This window comes from Lepidochelys kempii, chromosome 4 (assembly GCF_965140285.1).
Source record: "Lepidochelys kempii isolate rLepKem1 chromosome 4, rLepKem1.hap1, whole genome shotgun sequence".
Lineage (NCBI taxonomy): Eukaryota > Metazoa > Chordata > Testudines > Cheloniidae > Lepidochelys > Lepidochelys kempii.
In genome coordinates this window covers 141,289,280-141,307,209 of record NC_136383.1, presented here as the reverse complement: position 1 = coordinate 141,307,209, position 17,930 = coordinate 141,289,280, and the positions used below count along the sequence as shown (strand labels likewise).

At 62.4% G+C, this 17,930-nt stretch overlaps 1 protein-coding gene across 10 annotated transcripts in view; it reads left to right on the top strand.

Annotated features, from left to right (window-relative positions):
- The window catches only part of DCTN1 (dynactin subunit 1), a 146,273-nt gene extending 130,219 nt beyond the window's left edge, over positions 1–16,054 (top strand). For 6 of the 10 annotated variants that reach the window (XM_073343114.1, XM_073343113.1, XM_073343119.1 and 3 more), the window contains 14 exons: positions 964–1,032; positions 1,574–1,636; positions 1,829–1,978; positions 3,428–3,589; positions 3,921–4,052; positions 4,592–4,720; positions 5,130–5,272; positions 5,957–6,123; positions 8,403–8,417; positions 9,102–9,235; positions 10,147–10,336; positions 11,826–11,902; positions 14,294–14,383; positions 14,868–16,054. In XM_073343114.1, coding sequence (XP_073199215.1) covers positions 964–1,032; positions 1,574–1,636; positions 1,829–1,978; positions 3,428–3,589; positions 3,921–4,052; positions 4,592–4,720; positions 5,130–5,272; positions 5,957–6,123; positions 8,403–8,417; positions 9,102–9,235; positions 10,147–10,336; positions 11,826–11,902; positions 14,294–14,383; positions 14,868–15,005 — 1,659 coding nt within the window. In that variant the 3' untranslated portion in view covers positions 15,006–16,054. The remainder of the gene's footprint in view (positions 1–963; positions 1,033–1,573; positions 1,637–1,828; positions 1,979–3,427; positions 3,590–3,920; positions 4,053–4,591; positions 4,721–5,129; positions 5,273–5,956; positions 6,124–8,402; positions 8,418–9,101; positions 9,236–10,146; positions 10,337–11,825; positions 11,903–14,293; positions 14,384–14,867) is intronic. The other 4 variants (XM_073343111.2, XM_073343117.2, XM_073343110.2 and 1 more) reach the window with 3 other exon arrangements.
- The last annotated feature ends 1,876 nt before the right edge of the window (positions 16,055–17,930 follow it).

The following is a 17,930-nucleotide window of genomic DNA, read 5'->3' as shown; positions in this document are numbered from 1 at the left end:
TGTGCCGCAGGCAGGTGCCGGCTCCGTGCCCCTCTAGCGCTCCGGGCACTGGCCCCAGGGCAGGTGCAAGGCAATCTGAGCTGCGCAGGATGGGAGCAGTGAAGTGGGGTTGAGGTTTGCCGAGCCCCATCTGGCATTGCTGCTTTCAGGGAACCCTCCCAGGCTGCAGGCTAAGTAGCTAGCTTCCCGTCACCACCTTTCCTTCTTTCCCCTCTGCCTCCTGAACACTGAGATCTGGTTCCCCTGCTGGCCCATGACGAGATCTCCTGTTCTCCAGTGCTCTGAATTCCTTCCCTAGAGAAGGGAGATGCCTAGCCATTCCTGTGCCGGCATCCCTTATCTGGGTGTCCTAGGACGCTGGCTGCAGAAGCCATCACCGCTGTCCCCAGGGCCATGTCCCCACGTCAGAGACTGAAATAGACCTGCCAGAACTTTCCATAATCCCTCTAGGCTTGGCAGGAATCCCAGCCTTGCCAGGCCCCCTGTCCAAGCACAGAGGAGAATACTGGAGCAGGAGAATCTCAGCTCAATCCATGGGATCAGGCCCTGTTCCCAAGGGGGTATCTGATTGATTGTCCACTCCAGGTATCCCAGAGAGCCCCTCAGCATGTGCTACTGCAGCCAGTCTGCTGTCCTCCACCCCCTAGCCCAGCACACTTCCCTCTCCCCAAACATATGAAGCCAGGTGCAGGAGTTGGGGACGGCGTGTGGCTCTGCTGGATTAACTCCAGTCTGGTTCCTATCGCCGTTACCAAAGGGCAAACCTCTGAGCATGCTTCTGCATCGGTGTTATTGTCTGCGGCACATCCAGCTGCCCGCAGGCCGAGTGCAGATGGGGCAGGCCCACGTTCGCTCCCCAGCGCCAGCCTGACCAGCCGTTCTCTGCTAGGAAACGGGTTGTAGGCACGTGGCTCTGCGTGGGCTGTGCCAGGGGTGCTAACGCCTCTCTCCGTCTCCTTCCAGCACCTGTACAGCATCCACCTGGTGGAGCAAGCCGAAGACTGCACCATGCAGCTGGCGGACCACATTAAGGTGGAGTAGTGGCTGTGCGGCCCCTGGGGAAGAATTCACTGCACGGGCAGGCTGACCGGCAAGGTGGAGCTGCAGCCCGGAAGAGCTGCAGCTGCCTCCCTAATGAGAGCTTTGGAACACGTCCTCGTTCCCTGCTAGCGTGGGCTTGCCAGCTGCCCGCTTCTCCCCCCGAGTCCCACTTCTCCCCCACCAGTGGGCGTGCGGGGGGAAGGGTGAGGACACAGCTGTTGTGGGATGGGTCCTGCCAATGGGCTGGTGAGTAAAGAGCAGGGAAGAGGAGTTGAGAACACACGGCGCTGAGCCCAGTACCTGCAGAGGAGCAGTCGGCGTTGTCCGGCCTCCCTTCAGAGAGCACCTGTGTCCTGGTGCCTCACAACATAACACCCCGAGAGCAAAGCAGCCCAGACTCCTGGGCAGCCAGAATCTCCGAGCTCTGGCAGCCTGTAATCCCAGAGAGCTCAGCCCCGCTCTGTTCCCAGGCAAGGTCGTCTCGCTTAGTCTGCTTTGCCCTGTACTAACGGCGCTTGTGCTTGTCCCACAGTTCACCCAGAGTGCCTTGGACTGCATGGGCGTGGAAGTGGGTCGATTGCGGTCCTTCCTGCAGGTGAGCAGGTGACTTCCTGCCACCCTTCTTCCCCTCTGCATTTGGGGCCAGCACCGCGGCTGGCGCATGGTGGCGTTGCTCCGTTGAAGCCAGTGGCTACGCCACCGTGAGCCAGCTGATGCTCTGGCCCTCGGCATCTCAGGTGTTGAGCTTTCTCTCCCTCTCCCTTCCTCCCTTCCATGCGCCCGGCAGACGGGGCAGGAGGCGTCCGACCTCGCCATCCTCCTCAAGGGCCTGGAGACCTCCTGCAGCGACATCCGCCAGTTCTGCAAGAAGATTAGACGCCGCATGCCCGGAACAGACGCACCTGGGATACCTGCAGCACTTGGCTTCGGACAGCAGGTGGGGCTAGCCAGGGCCGAACAGCCCCAAGGGGAAGTTCCTGTAGGACGGGGCAGCCGAATGCTGCCCCGCCAGGGCTGCACCGGCAGCTTGCCAGGAGCCACAGGGGCACCGCAGATGGCCATGAACTGCTGAACATTGCAGCCACCCTCCTGCTGGGTGGTGCAGCCTGCAGAGGATACACATGCCAGCAGGCAGTGCTGCACTGGGGTGAGGGGAAGGAGGCTGCTCAGAGGGAGGCAGCTGCGGGCTGGAGGGGGAGGATCGTTTGGGTTCTGGTGAAGGGGAGGCTCCCACTTTAATCAGCTCCATTATAGTCCTGCACACTAGATGCCATTTTCTCTCCCTCCCTCACCTCATCTCACCCGGCCCCCTCCATGGGACTCTCTCCCCCTGCCCCGTGACGGGTTTTTAGTACTAGTCTGGTGCTAAGGATGCTGTCGCCTGCCTGGCCTGAATGCTCCCTTGGGGAGAGCAGAGGCAGAGTGTGCCGTGGGGGAGAGCTGGTGCAATCAGTGCATTGTGGGCGAGCCAGCGTGTGCCTTTGTTTGCCTGGCTGGGACTGCTGGCGTTCGCTGCTGCGGGTCTCTTCTGCCTTTCGGGTTGTGTTACACGTGTACCTGGGCCCTGCATAAAAACATGGCCGTGCAGTGACTTGCCCCGGCCCTTTTCCTGAATGGGCTGGGACGCGTGACCGATCAGAGCAGCGCTAGAGAGAACAGCTAGCGGGGAATGGATTGGGAGTGGGAGGAGCTGGCTGAGGTGGGAATGGGACACAGACACTGCAGTCACCTTGCGGGCAGAGTCCTTGCTTTGAGAGGAGGAACGCATGGCCAGGAGGCACACGGCCTAGTGAGTAGAGCGTAAGACCGAGCTAGGAGAGCCCTGGCTGCTTCTTCCTGACTGAGCCACGGCCTTGAGCTGCCATCTGTAATGTGGTCTGGGTAACAGAACTTCCCTGGGTAAATGGGGGGCGAGGGATAGCTCAGTGGTGTGAGCCTTGGCCTGCTAAACCCAGGGTTGTGAGTTCAATCCTTGAGGGGGCCATTTAGGGATCTGGGGCAAAAATTGGGGATTGGTCCTGCTTTGAGCAGGGGGTTGGACTAGGTGACCTCCTGAGGTCCCTTCCAACCCCGATATTCGATGATTCTATGAAAGGAACCTGAGCCCACGTGGCCCGTGTCACAGCAGGGACTGCACACAGCCCGGGGAAGCCGCGCCAGCAGGAAGGACTGAGGGAACCAGTAGGGCAAGTGCAGAGAGCAGGAACCTTGGGCTCAGGTGGTGACAAGAATCCCCCGCCCTGTTCACTTCCTGGGCTGTCCTTCCTTCCTGCTGCCCAGGATCTTCTCCCTAACGATGCTCCCAAAGACGTTAACTGAACGGCCCTCCGCGGTCTCTTACCGTTGGGGTGAGTCCCGTAATCGCCCTCTGTCTGCCTGACCCCAGGTGTCGGACACGCTGCTGGACTGCCGCAAGCACCTGACCTGGGTGGTGGCGGTGCTGCAGGAGGTGGCTGCCGCAGGGGCCCAGATGATCGCCCCGCTGACGGAGAACGAAGGGCTCCTGGCCGTCAAGCTGGAAGATCTGGCCTTCAAAGCAAGCGAGCAGGTGGGAACCCTGTTCTCAGCTTCCCTAAGCCCTCTGCCCATGGGGAACAGCTTGAATACCTGTTGGCCTCAGAGCAGCTTGTATCTCACTCCGGCCCCATGGTGACTTTGGGATGAGCCTGAGTGGAGTGACAGCTCGTTAACGCTGAAGCGTAGGGACCTGCCACTCACCTACCCCCTCGGTCTGCAGCCTCCTCGTGGCCACAGGGGCTGACTGCACCACAAGGCCGGTGATCAGCGGTGTGGAGCGAGTGCAGGAAGCCTTGCTGGCAGTGGGGCCCTAGCAAAGGGCACCTTGAAACGGGGTAATTCTCTCTCTCCATCCTCTGCAGATCTACGGCAGCCAGGGCATCAACCCCTACGACTGCCTGCGCCAGTCCTGTAACGTCCTCATTGCAACCATGAACAAGATGGCCACTGCTATGCAGGAGGGAGAGTATGACGCCGACCGGCCACAGACCAAGGTGGGGCGCGGCTGGGGGGCACTTTCGGGCTGGGCCAGGGCCACTGAACTGAGCTGTCACTTCCTCCAGGGGAGGCCCTGATTTCCTGTGGATGGCGGGAGGAGATGGAAAGCCCACCCTGATCTCCGGCAGGCCGTGTGCTGACACGGATGGTCACGCTGCAGCGTGCACAGCAGATGCCGATGGGCACAGCCCCTCGTAGCTGGGTTTAATGGGGGTGTTCTGGGCAGAGCGGGCTCTCTCCTTTGATGCTGTTCGCAGGGTGAGGGGCCAGCACCTTGCATCAGAAGCCCACCCTGCTGTCTGTGCAGCTCGGCAGATGCTTACAAACCAGTAGGTGTGTCTTAGCTCCATCACCTTCCCGGCCAGCAAGACCAGCCCTCCCTGGATTGTCAGGGACTCGGGGAGCCGGGCAGTTGCCTGTCGTGCAGATTTGGGGGGCATTCCCTCAGCAGCGTCCTGCCCAGTTTTCACCATGAGCAAGCACTGGAATCCATCAGCTGGCGATATTCGACCAACCCCCTCCCTTGTCCCTGCAGCCCCCTCCTCCTGTCAATCTGAGGGCAGCCGCGCTCCGGGCCGAGATCACAGATGCCGAGGGCCTGGGACTGAAGCTGGAAGACAGAGAGACTGTCATCAAAGAGCTGAAGAAATCGCTCAAAATCAAGGTGAGCTTATCCGTGGTCTGTTCCCTAATCTGCCTTTCCTGTTGGCCGGTGCGGAACCCTGCAGCCTTGGGGAGTGCACTTCACCTGGGCAGTAGGCCGCTGCCTGCCTGGGTTGCTCCCACTTCCTGTAGAGCTGCCTGGGGCCTGTTAGCCCTTTGGATCGGTTTCCCCGGGGGAGACGCAAGCCTCCCTTGTAGCAGTGGCCTGTGGCATCAACCATAAGGGACGCGCCAGTCCTCCCCCCAGGTAGCTGGTTGGTGTTCGCCTGACCTGATCCCCGGAGCCAGTCAGGACATGGTGGTGTGTGCTGGCTATTGGCTGCAACTGGGGGCGGGCGCTCCAGGGCACCGGAACATGCTGTCCACCCTCAGGGGCCTGGAGCACTTCGCTTTCTCCCTTGCTGCTCCAGGGCGAGGAGCTGAGTGAAGCAAGTGTGCGCCTCAGTCTCTTGGAGAAGAAGCTTGACAGCTCGTCTAAGGACGCGGATGACCGGGTGGAGAAGATCCAAACCAAGCTGGACGAGACCCAGGCTCTGCTCAAAAAGAAGGAGAAGTGAGTGGGTTTCCCAGCCTCCTGGGGGATTCGGGATGGTCTAGGCCAGGGGAGAGCACCTGCTAAGGGAGGAGCCTGGGCAGAAGGGGTAGCAGTGTTAGCAGCTTGCCATGGTTTCCAGGGCCGTTCTGGAGCTCGGGGGTGGCTAGGCACAGCCGTTACCCTGGGGCGGCTAGTGGCTGATGTGAGGCTGGTTTGGGCAGGGCAGAGAGGTTGCATCTCCGAATAGGCTGCATTCTGGCTGCTTTGTGTGTGGTGCAGGACGTTTGTATTTCGCACCATTGCCAGACCCAGGTAATAGCGTAGCTGTGTCCGGACGACGGGTGCTGGAGCGCTGTGAACTCCCAGGGAGACAGCAGTGGGTCAGCCTGATAGAGCTAGAACCAGGAGAAAGCAAAAGGAATGAAGGGCTGATTGTCCGGCAACGCTTCCTGCATGTGAGATCGTCTCCTGCAGACCAGACCAGCCTCCCAGGGAAATGGGTGGAGGCCGCCCTCTCTTGAGTGAGAAGCCCTGAGCTGGCTGGGGAGCGTATGGTTGGGGGAGGGTGCTGGAAGTTACCAAACCTGATGAGATCCTGCAAAGCCTGCTGGGTGGAGGCTGTGAACTCTGCCAGCTGAGCTGTGTCTCGTCCCCAGGGGAACGTCTCTCACTGGGCTGGTGGCTTGCTCTCTCCCCCTGCAGGGAGTTTGAGGAGACCATGGATGCTCTTCAGGCTGACATTGACCAGCTGGAGTCGGAAAAGATGGAACTAAAGCAGCGCTTGAACAACCAGTCCAAGCGCACCATCGAGGGGCTGCGTGGGTCCCCTGCGTCTGGAATCGCGTCCATCGTCTCGGGCATTGCAGGAGGTGCGTGATCCGCCCATGCCCCCGCCCTAGCATCTGGGGGCTGCCTCAGCCTTGCTGCCCAGAGGCTGGAAAGGAAACCCGGGGAAAAGGCCCAGGGGATGGGGAGTGGAACCCCGAGGGAACTCAGTCTGCCGCACTGTGTCCCTACAAGAGGCAGAGCAGTGTTGGGTGGACGGGTCCTGGTGTGAGCCCCGTGAAATGAGCTCTAGACCTGAGGAAGGGAAGGGGCAGGGGCCTTGCAGCTCACTCGGTTCTGGGAGCACCAGGCTGCCACCTCAGACATCTGGAGGCAGTCGTGCACGTGGTGGCTCAGCTGGCCCGCAGGCTGGAAGGCCCCGAACTAGATGGCCAGGCATCAGTGGATGAGCCGAGTGATGTGTGATGGCCCGGCACTGCCTCCCTGCACCCTGACCTCTCTGCCTCCCTGCACTTGCCCCCCAGCTCCTGGGTCACTGCAAGGGCAGCCAGCCAAGGGAATACCTCTCCAGCGGGCTGCAGCTGCCTAGGGGGAGGGAATGCTGCAGGGCTCTGGGCCATGTGGGTATGACGATCGGCTGGTGATTTCAGAGCCAGTCCGTGGTATTCTGACCTGCACCCCAGTGAGCAGACAGCTGGAGAGGAAAGGCCTCTGGTAGGCTGCTGGAATTCCCTCTGCTCCGCCACACAATCGCTGCCTCCTTCCCCTTTGCGCCCACGGCTGGGGTGGCAGCTTCCCGCTGTGGATGCCCAAGAGCCTCACCCAGCCCCTTGTTCTGTCTCTCGGCGCTATCCCAGCAGCGCCCCGTGTAGGAGCACAGGCCTGGCTTGCGTCCAGCCTCCGTTGCTCCCGAGGGAGGCTGCGGTTCCCCGTGGTCTCCTTCCCTGCCGGCAGAGGAGCACAGCAGCTGCACTCACTTCCTCCTGGCTAGGGCCCTCTCCAGCCGTGGCAGGAGGCGGGGTTAGCTGGGCCCTCCGCGCACATGGCCGGAGTTCTCCACGCAGCGTGAGCTGCAGGGGGCAGGCTGCCCAGGCTGAGTGCAGGAGTGCGGCAGGGCCTAGCAAGGGCCCTTAAAGGGCCTGTTCCCTGCAGGCTCTAGCTGGGGTCTGAGCCATGGGATTCCCAGGGCACCATTGTTCTCAGCTGCCTGCGTTTCACAACAGTGGCCCAGACCTGAGGCTCCTGGGACTGTCCAGCAGCAGGTGCTCCTTGGAGCCCAGAGGTGATTGGTTAGTGGGTCTGAACTGATCCCGCTGGCGTTTATACGGAGGGGTAATGTCCAGTGCTGACGCCTTCAGCTGTGTGCTAGTATGGACGTGGAGCATGCTACTGGCCCCTGGTGCTCTCCTGGCCCGCCGCCCTCGGGGTGATGGTCAGCGACGTGCCTCTGGCTGGTGGGTTGCTGGCGGTAGCTGGTCTGATCCCTGGATTGTAGCCTGTTTCCTTCCCGAGCTGCAGTGAGTGTTGGTCTGTGCTGCGTGTCGGTGAGAGTGGGAAAGGTGGTGATGCCGCACTGCACAGGTACCGCTTGGCTGTGCGCGTTGCAGCAGGAGCCCTTGTCGTCTTCAGAACGCTGCCCCATCCCCGCTGGTCGGCGCTTGCCGCACGGCGGCCAGGGACGGGGGTCCCCGGTTTGCAGCAGGGCAGCCGTGGTACAGGACAGCAAAGGGACTTTTCCAAGGCCCCAGAGTGAGTCAGTAGCAGAGCTGGGAAAGGAGCGTCCTGTGTCCCACTTCCTTGCGCTCAAGGCTCTGTTCTCTTGAATTGCTGGCGCTCTGGCATCTTTCCTTCTCTGCCTGTGGTTCACACAGCCGTCTGGCTGCCTCGTGCTCTCTGCAGGCCGATCCGGAGTGTGCTGAGCCCAGTGGAGGCGGTGGGAGGTGTCAGCAGGTCTCAGGATCCATCCCAAGATGCAGCTGCTCTGGGAATGGCATCTTGGTCTGCGGGTTTGTCCTGCCAGATTTGCTCCAGTGATGAACTGTGTTGTTTTGGAAACTTCCTGCTCTGCTGACTCAGGCGGGCTCTCCGGTCCTGCGCCCCCGTGCGGGTTCTGCAGCAGGCAGTGCGGGAGCCAGGATGGAATCCAGCTCCTTCTCCAAGGCTGTGTGGCCCCGTGAGGGCTCCTGGAGTAAGAGGCAGCAGACTGGGTGTGAATGTGCGTAGGGAGCAGATCTGCAGGGCAAGACGGTGCCCTTTTTACAATGGCTTCTCTGGCCAGAGCTGCATTCGAGCCTTGCTCCTCAGCTTTTAATTCTGCTTCTTCTTGTCTCTCCTGTGCTTTCCTCCCCTCCCGGCACTACAGAGGAACAGCAGAGAGGTACAGTATCCTGCTCCAGCCTGCCAGCTCTCCTAGCCTCTGTAGGCCCCAGGAGGGCAGGCCCAGTGCATGTGAGAAGGGGGTTCTGAGGCTTTGGGAATCCGACGTGCATCCTACTCCGGTGCTGTTGTTCTAACTGCAAGGAAGCCACGTGGCAGCTCACCCAGTGACCGAGAGGGGCAGGAACCAGCTGGGGAACAGAGGGGAGATGGATCCACAAAGGTGCCCAGAGCTGGTTCCGCCGGGGCAATGCAGGGCTGCATCCCCATTCCAGCTCAGTGCCAGGCTGTCCTGGGAATGGGCCGGAGCAGCCTCTGCTGCAGAGACAAGAGGCAGTTCTGCAGGCGTGGGATCCTGGCCTGGGGCGTGTGGCCCCTGAGGGGTGTTGTCAGGGTGCTGGGCCCCTTTGCTTGCTAGGTATTTGCATGGGTTTGACCCCGGGGCCCTGCCACAGGGCTCTCCAGCTCCAGCTGCGTGACTGTGATGGCTCTGTGCCCCAGCGAGGGGCGTATGGATGGGTCATTGCTCCTTGGCACGGACACATTCATCTCTTCCTTCCCATCTCAGCCTGACCCCTGCATGCACAGACCACGTCGGCTGCAGCAAACCCGCCTGGATGCTCGGACCCCCGCTGGCCAGCTCCTTAGTCTCCTTTGACCATTGATGTTCTCTCCCCGTTTGCAGGTGTCGGCGCTGGCCAGGTGATGGTGGGTGGCTCAGGGCCTGTCCAGGTGAAGGACTCGCCTCTTCTCCTCCAACAGATCGATGCCATGCGGCTGGCCATTGAGCACCTCAAAACTGAGAACAACCGGCTCAAGGTGAGGGCCTCTCTGTGTGGGCATCTCTTGGGGTTTGCACCACTGGGCCCTCCAGGCATTCATCTGGCCAGGCCTGGGCTGCACACGCCCCGACTGGCTACGGGAATCACCCCATTGCTCTCCAGCCGGTCCCTCCCGGGGGGAAGCAGAAAAGGGCAGTATGCCTGGTCAGAGGAAGGGGATTCCAGACGGATTGGAGCTGGGATACTTTAGTCTGGAGCTATGGTGAGAATCTAGAGGAGACTGGCTGACCAGAATCCTGTTTATAGGAGCAAAGGGCCATCGATGGAATGCAAAGGAAATGTGCCGTTAACCTGTGGACCTCCCTGCTGTAGGGCATTACTGAAGCAAATAGCTAACATCAGACCCCTCTGCTCTACGAGGGGCATTTGCAGACCCACTCGCAAGGATAAAATGCCAGGGGCTCCCATGCCTCAGGCTGCTGTTCCTTATCCTTCCCCTCCTCCGCACCACCAGCTTCCAGGGTACAGTGCTGGGCATTGGGGGAGGGATCCCTCCTTCCTCTGTGCCATTCAGCACGGAAGCGACACCAGGCCAGCAGTCCCCCGCTCCAGGGCCCTGGGCTCTGTTCTGGGAGGCCAGCTCCTGTTCTCCTTTGCTTGAATTGCTGGTGTGTGGAACGGAGAGCAGGTTCTCAGGGTGTGAGTCTGGGTCCCTGCTCCCCTGGGCTCATGCAGTTTGCACTGGGGTGAGTGGCAGGGGGGTCTTGACGCCCCCAGACGAGGGGAACTGCACGGCTCGGCTGGTGGCTGGGTATCCCTGGGAAGGAGCTCTGGCTTCCTGTTTGCCTGGTTCTCCTGTGGCTGGCCCAGGGGCGAGGTGCCGATTGGAGAATGGGCCAGGCCCGGGGCGGAGCTGTGGGTTACACTCTTGTGTTGCTTCGTGCTCAGGGAGCCCAGATGAAGACGGAGCTGGCAGCGCTCCCCCCTCTGCACGTCCCAAAGCTCTCGCTCCCCGAAGATCGGCAGGGAGAGGAGGTGGCCTCCGGCACGCTGTACAGGAAGACGAGCCAGCTGCTGCAGACCCTCTACCAGATGAGTGCCAATGCCAAGGTGGTGGACGTCACACGCAGGAGCTCGGGTATGTCCTGCCCACACAACTCCTTGGCGCAGGTGCCCCGGGGAGGCAGGTCAGCGGAGTCAGCTGGGACCCAAGGGGGCAGCTCGGCCCAGGTCTGCTAGCGAACTTACCGGAGGTAACCGCGTCAGCGCCAGGGCTGAGCCAGCAGAGGCCGGGTGGGCCCTTCTCGGACGGGTTGTGGGCAGGGCCCGCGGGCATGCTCTTCTCTCGGCCCATGCCCAGGGCAGAACTGTGGGTTCGGAGGTCACGCTAACCAGCCAGGGACTTCTGTCCTCTCCTGGAGGTGGCTGCTGTCTCTGGGGTGTAGCCCAGGCTGTCCCATTGTGGTATTTACAAAGCCCCTCTCTGGTCGTGCTGTGGTCCGTAACCCCCACGCCTCGCTGTGTCCGACGGCTCCCCAAGGGGAGGCAGCGCTGGGGAGCGGGCGAAGCAGATGCTGAACGTCCAGGGGAGCAGGCTGGAGATTTGTGCTTGTTACTTTAGCCCCTGTAAAGGTTTTATTTGCTCTGGAGATGACTGGTGCTGCGTGGCAGCAGCTGCCCACTCGGGCCCCTCGCTGTGGTGTATCTGCGCTCAGTATCCAGGGGACAGAACTCTGAGACCCCGCGGTCGGGAGCCGGATGCGCGAGGAATTCAGGGCCCCCAGAACCTGCCGGGGGTGCTTGGCCACCAAAGTGCCCTGTGCACCTAGTGGGGGGCTGGCCATTTCCTGCCTCCCCTTGCGAAAGGTGTCCCCCAAGTGAATCCTCCCAGTGAGTTTTGGGCGCCCCCGGCCTCCCCTGTGCTCACTGGCAGTGTATGCCCTGTGGGCAGAGCCAGGTACCACGCCTGAGGGGTGGGGTGTTCTCCTCACCAGTTTTCCTTCTGAAGGGCCCAGAACGGCCTCATGAACACCCCCGAGACCCTGCTCAGCCCCCGCCCGCCCCGCTGTTCGATGGGCAGCGTTGGTTTATGTGGCAGGAGCTCAGCTCCCCGTGGGCTGAAGGACCAGACCACGCTGTCACCCTTGCCTAGGGATCTGGGAGCTGTGTGAGAGGGTCCTGCTGACCCCCAGGGCTGCCCATTGCACACACTGGGCTGTTCATTTGCGCTCAGGCCTCTCCTATGCTGGCCCCTCCTGGAGGACGGGGGAACAGGGGCTTAGTCTCCCTATTCCTCCTGCTTTCAATGGGCCTCTGGGACGGGAACTTCCCTGCAGTGTCGTGTTTCTCATTCGATAACCTGGATCCAGGATTCTTCAGTGCTGTCCCATCTCAGCTGAACAGCTGCTGTGCCCCAGTCAGAGGTGGCTGCATATCAGTGCTGGGTGATGGGATTCCTGGCTGTACAGCTTGTAGGATGCTTGGGGCTGATGCTCCTAGCCAAGGTCACTGTCAGACCCCGGCTCGGGGCAGTTCCTCCCCCTCGCCCAGCTGGGACTCGGCACCCTCTCTCCGGGGAAGTCACGCTCCTGCAGGGAACTCCCCTTACCAGGTCTCTTCTCCCCCAGCAGGAAGCCCGGCCGCTCAGCTGCTGGAGCAGACAGCCCGCCTGAAATCCCTGAGCGGCACCATCGACAAGCTGAAGGTAAATGCAGCAGCTGCCCGTGATCCATCAGTGTCTCTGCAAACGCCCCACAGCCCCATCTGGCGCCGAGGCCGCGAGCGGGCAGCAGGGCCCGGACAGGCCACAAGCCGGGAGCGGCCAGTGCTCCAGGAGAGCAAGGCACAGCTGAGAGTCTGCCATGGGTTGGTGGCGCTCGTATGCATCTCCCTCATTGCACTGCCGGTGCCCCTCACTCCCGACCCGCAGCCCCCGCTAGCCCAGCCCTGGGCTCCCCCCAGCCCTGCCGGTGCCCCTCACTCCCGACCCGCAGCCCCCGCTAGCCTAGCCCTGGGCTCCCCCCAGCCCTGCCGGTGCCCCTCACTCCCGACCCGCAGCCCCCGCTACCCCAGCCCTGCCGGTGCCCCTCACTCCCAACCCGCAGGCCCCGCTAACCCGGCCCTGGGCTCCCCCGAGCCCTGCCGGTGCCCCTCACTCCCGACCCGCAGCCCCCGCTAGCCCGGCCCTGCCGGTGCCCCTCACTCCCGACCCGCAGCCCCCGCTAGCCCAGCCCTGCCGGTGCCCCTCACTCCCGACCCGCAGCCCCCGCTAGCCCAGCCCTGCCGGTGCCCCTCACTCCCAACCCGCAGCCCCCGCTAGCCCGGCCCTGGGCTCCCCCCCAGCTCTGCCCGTGCCCCTCACTCCCGGCCCTGGGCTCCCCCCCAGCGCTGCCGGTGCCCCTCACTCCCAACCCGCAGCCCCCGCTACCCCAGCCCTGCCGGTGCCCCTCACTCCCAACCCGCAGGCCCCGCTAACCCGGCCCTGGGCTCCCCCGAGCCCTGCCGGTGCCCCTCACTCCCGACCCGCAGCCCCCGCTAGCCCGGCCCTGCCGGTGCCCCTCACTCCCGACCCGCAGCCCCCGCTAGCCCAGCCCTGCCGGTGCCCCTCACTCCCGACCCGCAGCCCCCGCTAGCCCAGCCCTGCCGGTGCCCCTCACTCCCGACCCGCAGCCCCCGCTAGCCCGGCCCTGCCGGTGCCCCTCACTCCCGACCCGCAGCCCCCGCTAGCCCGGCCCTGGGCTCCCCCCCAGCTCTGCCCGTGCCCCTCACTCCCGGCCCTGGGCTCCCCTCAGCCCTGCCAGTGCCCCTCACTCCCGACCCACAGCCCCCGCTAGCCCGGCCCTGGGCTCCCCCCCAGCTCTGCCCGTGCCCCTCACTCCCGGCCCTGGGCTCCCCTCAGCCCTGCCAGTGCCCCTCACTCCCGACCCACAGCCCCCGCTAGCCCGGCCCTGGGCTCCCCCCCAGCTCTGCCCGTGCCCCTCACTCCCGGCCCTGGGCTCCCCCCCAGCGCTGCCGGTGCCCCTCACTCCCAACCCGCAGCCCCCGCTAGCCCGGCCCTGGGCTCCCCCCAGCTCTGCCCGTGCCCCTCGCTCCCGGCCCTGGGCTCCCCTCAGCCCTGCCAGTGCCCCTCACTCCCGACCCGCAGCCCCTGCTAGCCCAGCCCCCCACCCCCCCACAGCTCTGCCGGTGCCCCTCACTCCCGACCCGCAGCCCCTGCTAGCCCAGCCCTTCCCCCCCCCGCACCAGCTCTGCCGGTGCCCCTCACTCCCGACCCGCAGCCCCTGCTAGCCCAGCCCTTCCCACCCCACCCCCCACAGCTCTGCCGGTGCCCCTCACTCCCGACCCTGGGCTCCCGCCCAGCCCTGCCGGTGCCCCTCACTCCCGACCCGCAGCCCCTGCTAGCCCGGCCCTTCCCCCCCCCCCAGCTCTGCTGGTGCCCCTCACTCCTGACCCACAGCCCCTGCTAGCCCAGCCCTTCCCCCCCCCCCCAGCTCTGCCGGTGCCCCTCGCTCCCGACCCGCAGCCCCCGCTAGCCCGGCCCTGGGCTCCCCCCCCAGCTCTGCCGGTGCCCCTCACTCCCGACCCGCAGCCCCTGCTAGCCCAGCGCCCCTCCCCCCCCCCCCCCCCCAGCCCTGCCGGTGCCCCTCACTCCTGACCCGCAGCCCCTGCTATCCAAGGGGAGACTGTTACACGTGATGCTTTTTTGATGTGAACAAATATTTCCTTTGACCTGTGAATAAAATGGCTGCAACCCCAGATAGCCACGTCTTCCCCACTCCCCCTCCCCCCCCCCCGAAAATGTCCATGTGCTCTGTGCTCTGCCTTGGGCGTGCTGCATAGTCGGGGGGGGACGGGGGGGGGGAGAAGGGAACGCCACCTATGGAGCCGCTTAGACATCTTGTAATTTACCCTGGGCGAGGCAGGGTTAGCCATCCCCGTCCTCGAACCCTTCCTGGGTGATGCGGGGAGCTGCTCTTGCCAGCTGGAGACCCTGGCAGGAGAGGGGCAGGAGACCTGCGGCCGGGGGTGCTGGGTGCCCTGCAGGGTGCACATCTGGAGGGATGATGCTGCCCTGCTCCCCTTTCCTCCCTTGCAGGATGAAGTGATGAGGGAAACGGTTCTGCAGCACCCCGGGGCCAATGTCCTCACCGACTTCGCCACCTTCCCATCCTTGGCCTTCCTCAAGGTGAGACGCGGCTCTCCTGGGAGCGTTACCCACAGCACCGGGATGCAGCAGCCGAGGGAGCAGGTGGCCTGGCAGGTGTCCTCCCCAAGCCCCAGTAGGGTCTGTGCTGAGTTCCCATGGCCTGCGCACACGAGCTCCCCTGCCAGGATCTGGAGGATTCGGATTAGCAGTCTGGGGGCTGCAGGTCCTAGCACCTGCAGCCCTCGGGAGCTAGTCGCTGTTCCTGGGGGGTAGCACACGCCATCCCCATGCAGCGTGGCTCTGGGCTGAATGGAGCTCCACGGGCCTGCTGACAACGGTCCCTGCCAGGGAGGAAAGGCAACCGGGCCCAGAGGTGTGTGAAACCCCCTCGGGCAACACCCTCTGGAGCTGGCCCCTAGAAGATAACACAGTGTTACCCTCCTGGCACTTGGTAATGGGGGGCTTGGGGGGCTTTTATCAGCCTGAGTCCTGCTGCCCCTGACCCTCCGCCTTGCTCTTCCAGGCCAAAGAGGAGAAGAAGGAAGACACTGTGTACGTTGGCAAAGTGACCTTCCCGTGCCAGCCTGGGCATGGCCAAGTGCACAAGCTCGTCCTGACGCCGGAGCAGCTGTGTGAGCTGCACGGCCGCCTCCTCTCCTAGGGGAACCCCCCACCCCCACAGAGACTAGTGTTCATTGCACAGCCCCCCCTCCCCAGCCCGTTGCTGAGTCTCTTCTCCGAGCCCCTTCTGGGCAGGGACATGCTAGCCTGTGTGTGCAGCAGACCCCAGCAGAGCGCCCCGGAGCACTGGGGCACTCCCCCTCCCTGTCACAGCCTTGGATCGCTGGGTTCCAGCTCATGAAACCACTCGCTCTGCTGCCCTGCTGAGGGGGAACCTTGGCATAACTGTGTGCGCGTGTGTATTCGCTCCTGCCTGGATCTCAGGCTGCCCTTCCTCCTCCCTGCCCTCCTGGTGCATCTGCGAGCTGCCTTTCTCCTGGGGCGGGGGGTGACTGAGGTGTCGGGGCTGGGCCTGTTTGTACACATTACACTCACCAGTGAAAACTCGCCCAACACCCACCCCAGCAGCTCCTTGTCCTAACAGCCCCAACCTGGCCACGGAGCTCCTGGCTCCTGATCCGCTCAGCCCCTGGCAAACGCCCCGGGGCGGGCTCTGTGGGGAGGAACACCTCTCTGCAGGTGGGATTTGAGTGGCAGGGATTCAGGGACTGGCCCTGCACTGATGCTGGGAGTGGCATTGTAACCCGGCTCAGCTCAGACTAACTGATCAACAAGAGAAACCCGGCCCTTCTGCCCTGCTTGGTGCTGAGGGTTTGGGCTGCTGGCCAGGCGGTTGGGCCGTGCCTCTAGCTCCTGTCTCTGGATGAAGGGTTCATGACGGAGGGCAAAGGGAGCCCCTGGGGCTCCCGCTCTGAACACTACAGATGCCTGCAGTGGGGTGAGTTCAAACCCCGTCACACCAGCTGCTGGTGTCAAACCTCTCCGCCAGGGGCTGTGGGGGTCACATCAGTGCAGCTTTTACTGCCGTGGGGGGGCTGGCAGCTGAGTTCCCCCAGGGCTAGTGGGTGAGTGCACGGAGGAGCTTTGGGTCTGTTGGTACGTGCACATGCTGCTGCACCATCCCCTCGTGTAACCAGTTCTTAGCACTCTCGGGCTCTGGAAATGAATAAACTTCAAGTGTTAAACCCAGCTTGGCACACGAGGTTATTCTCTGCTCCACCCGCCTGGGCCCACTGCCAGGGCTGGAATTCCCAGGATCACCTTGGCGCTGTGTGATGCTGGCTGCCTGCCAGCCTTCTGCTAGACTAGCTGATTGGAAGGATGTCACAGCTTCCTTAGCCGCTCAGCCTTAACCGCGAGGTGCAGAGGCGGCAGAAAGGGGCGTTGGCCTTTCTGGCAGCTTTGTGATGTGGCTGGAGGGGCTGGGAGTGTGTGATTGGTTTACATTAAGAAAAGGAGGACTTGTGGCACCTTAGAGACTAACCAATTTATTTGAGCATGAGCTTTCGTGAGCTACAGCTCACTTCATCGGATGCATACCGTGGAAACTGCAGCAGACTTTATATATACACAGAGAATATGAACCAATACCTCCTCCCACCCCACTGTCCTGCTGGTAATAGCTTATCTAAAGTGATTTCCAGCACAAATCCAGGTTTTCTCACCCTCCGCCCCCCCCACACACAAACTCACTCTCCTGCTGGTGATAGCCCATCCAAAGTGACCACTCTCTTTACAATGTGTATGATAATCAAGTTGGGCCATTTCCTGCACAAATCCAGGTTCTCTCACTCCCTCACCCCCCTCCAAAAACCACACACACAAACTCACTCTCCTGCTGGTAATAGCCCATCCAAAGTGACAACTCTTAAACTCTCAGCCCATCTCTGGTCTAACAGGATTGTGACATATGCATGCGAAGTCTTAAACACCCCCAGAGAAAGTGACTCCGGCTGGTTGTGTTAACATGTAATTCAAACACCTGAGGACCACTTGCGAAAATAAAACTTCTCATTCAGCGCCCCTGCACTGCTAGCTGAGACCCGAGAGCCTGAAATTCACTGGAACCATCAGCAAAACCAGGTTTGACTTTGTAAGATCAAAACAACGTAACCCCCTAACCTGTCAGGCTGCCTTAATACAGCGGGGGGGGGGAGCAGAGACCCTCGTGCCGCTTTGTGGGTTACCATTAGCTTCCCTGTGACCCTTGTGTGAAGCCTTCGAGGCTGCGTGAGCTGGTATAGTTTTAGCCCTTTGCTTCCACACCTTTGATCCTGCAGTCGGCCAGTGCTTCGGCTTTGTGACCTACCCTGGCCATCTTCTCAGAAACCTGCCCAGTGCAGCCAGGTGTCCCCATGGAGCGTCTCTGTCGTGGCCTGACCCTGCCTGGCTGCTGTCTTCACCCCTCTGCCTCACCAGCACAGGGGCTCCGCCATTCTCTTGGCAGCTCCCTGCTTCTCCGAGAGGGTGGTTTTAAACTAGGGCTGTCAAGTAATTGCAGTTAACTCAGCCATTAACTCAAAACAAATTAACCGTGATTAATCCCAGTTCTGAGCGCACTGTTAGCATTACCTCTTGCCTTTTCTTGACCATGCCATTCTTTCGCAACATCCAAGAAACGCCCTACGCGTTTCGGCACAAGGTCTCTCTTCAATACGCGTTGCTGTTAAAGCAACCGCCGGCAGGGTCCGTGCGGCACCAGACGGGGGCTGCCCTGGGTGCTCAAGGATGTCCAGGGAGCACTAGGCCCAGCAAGAGCCAGTGCATTTTTCAGAAGCTCCAACTCCAGTCGTCTTGGTGCGCTGCAGGTCCTGTATTCCCGATAGGCTGGGTCCGCGGGAGGGCAGGGGCTGTGACCAAATGGAAGATGCAATTTGAATAACATCTCTTGGCCCTGTCGTTTGCGGTGCTGGGGGGTCTGCAGGCCCGAGCCAGGCCCTTGGCGGAGCCTGGGTGAAGCTGTTGCACTTTAGAACAGAAGAGCGGCCAGGCTGGGTCAGGCCAAAGGTCCATCCAGCCCCGAGTCCTGTCTGCCAACAGGGGCCCAGCGGGCGTGAAGAGAACA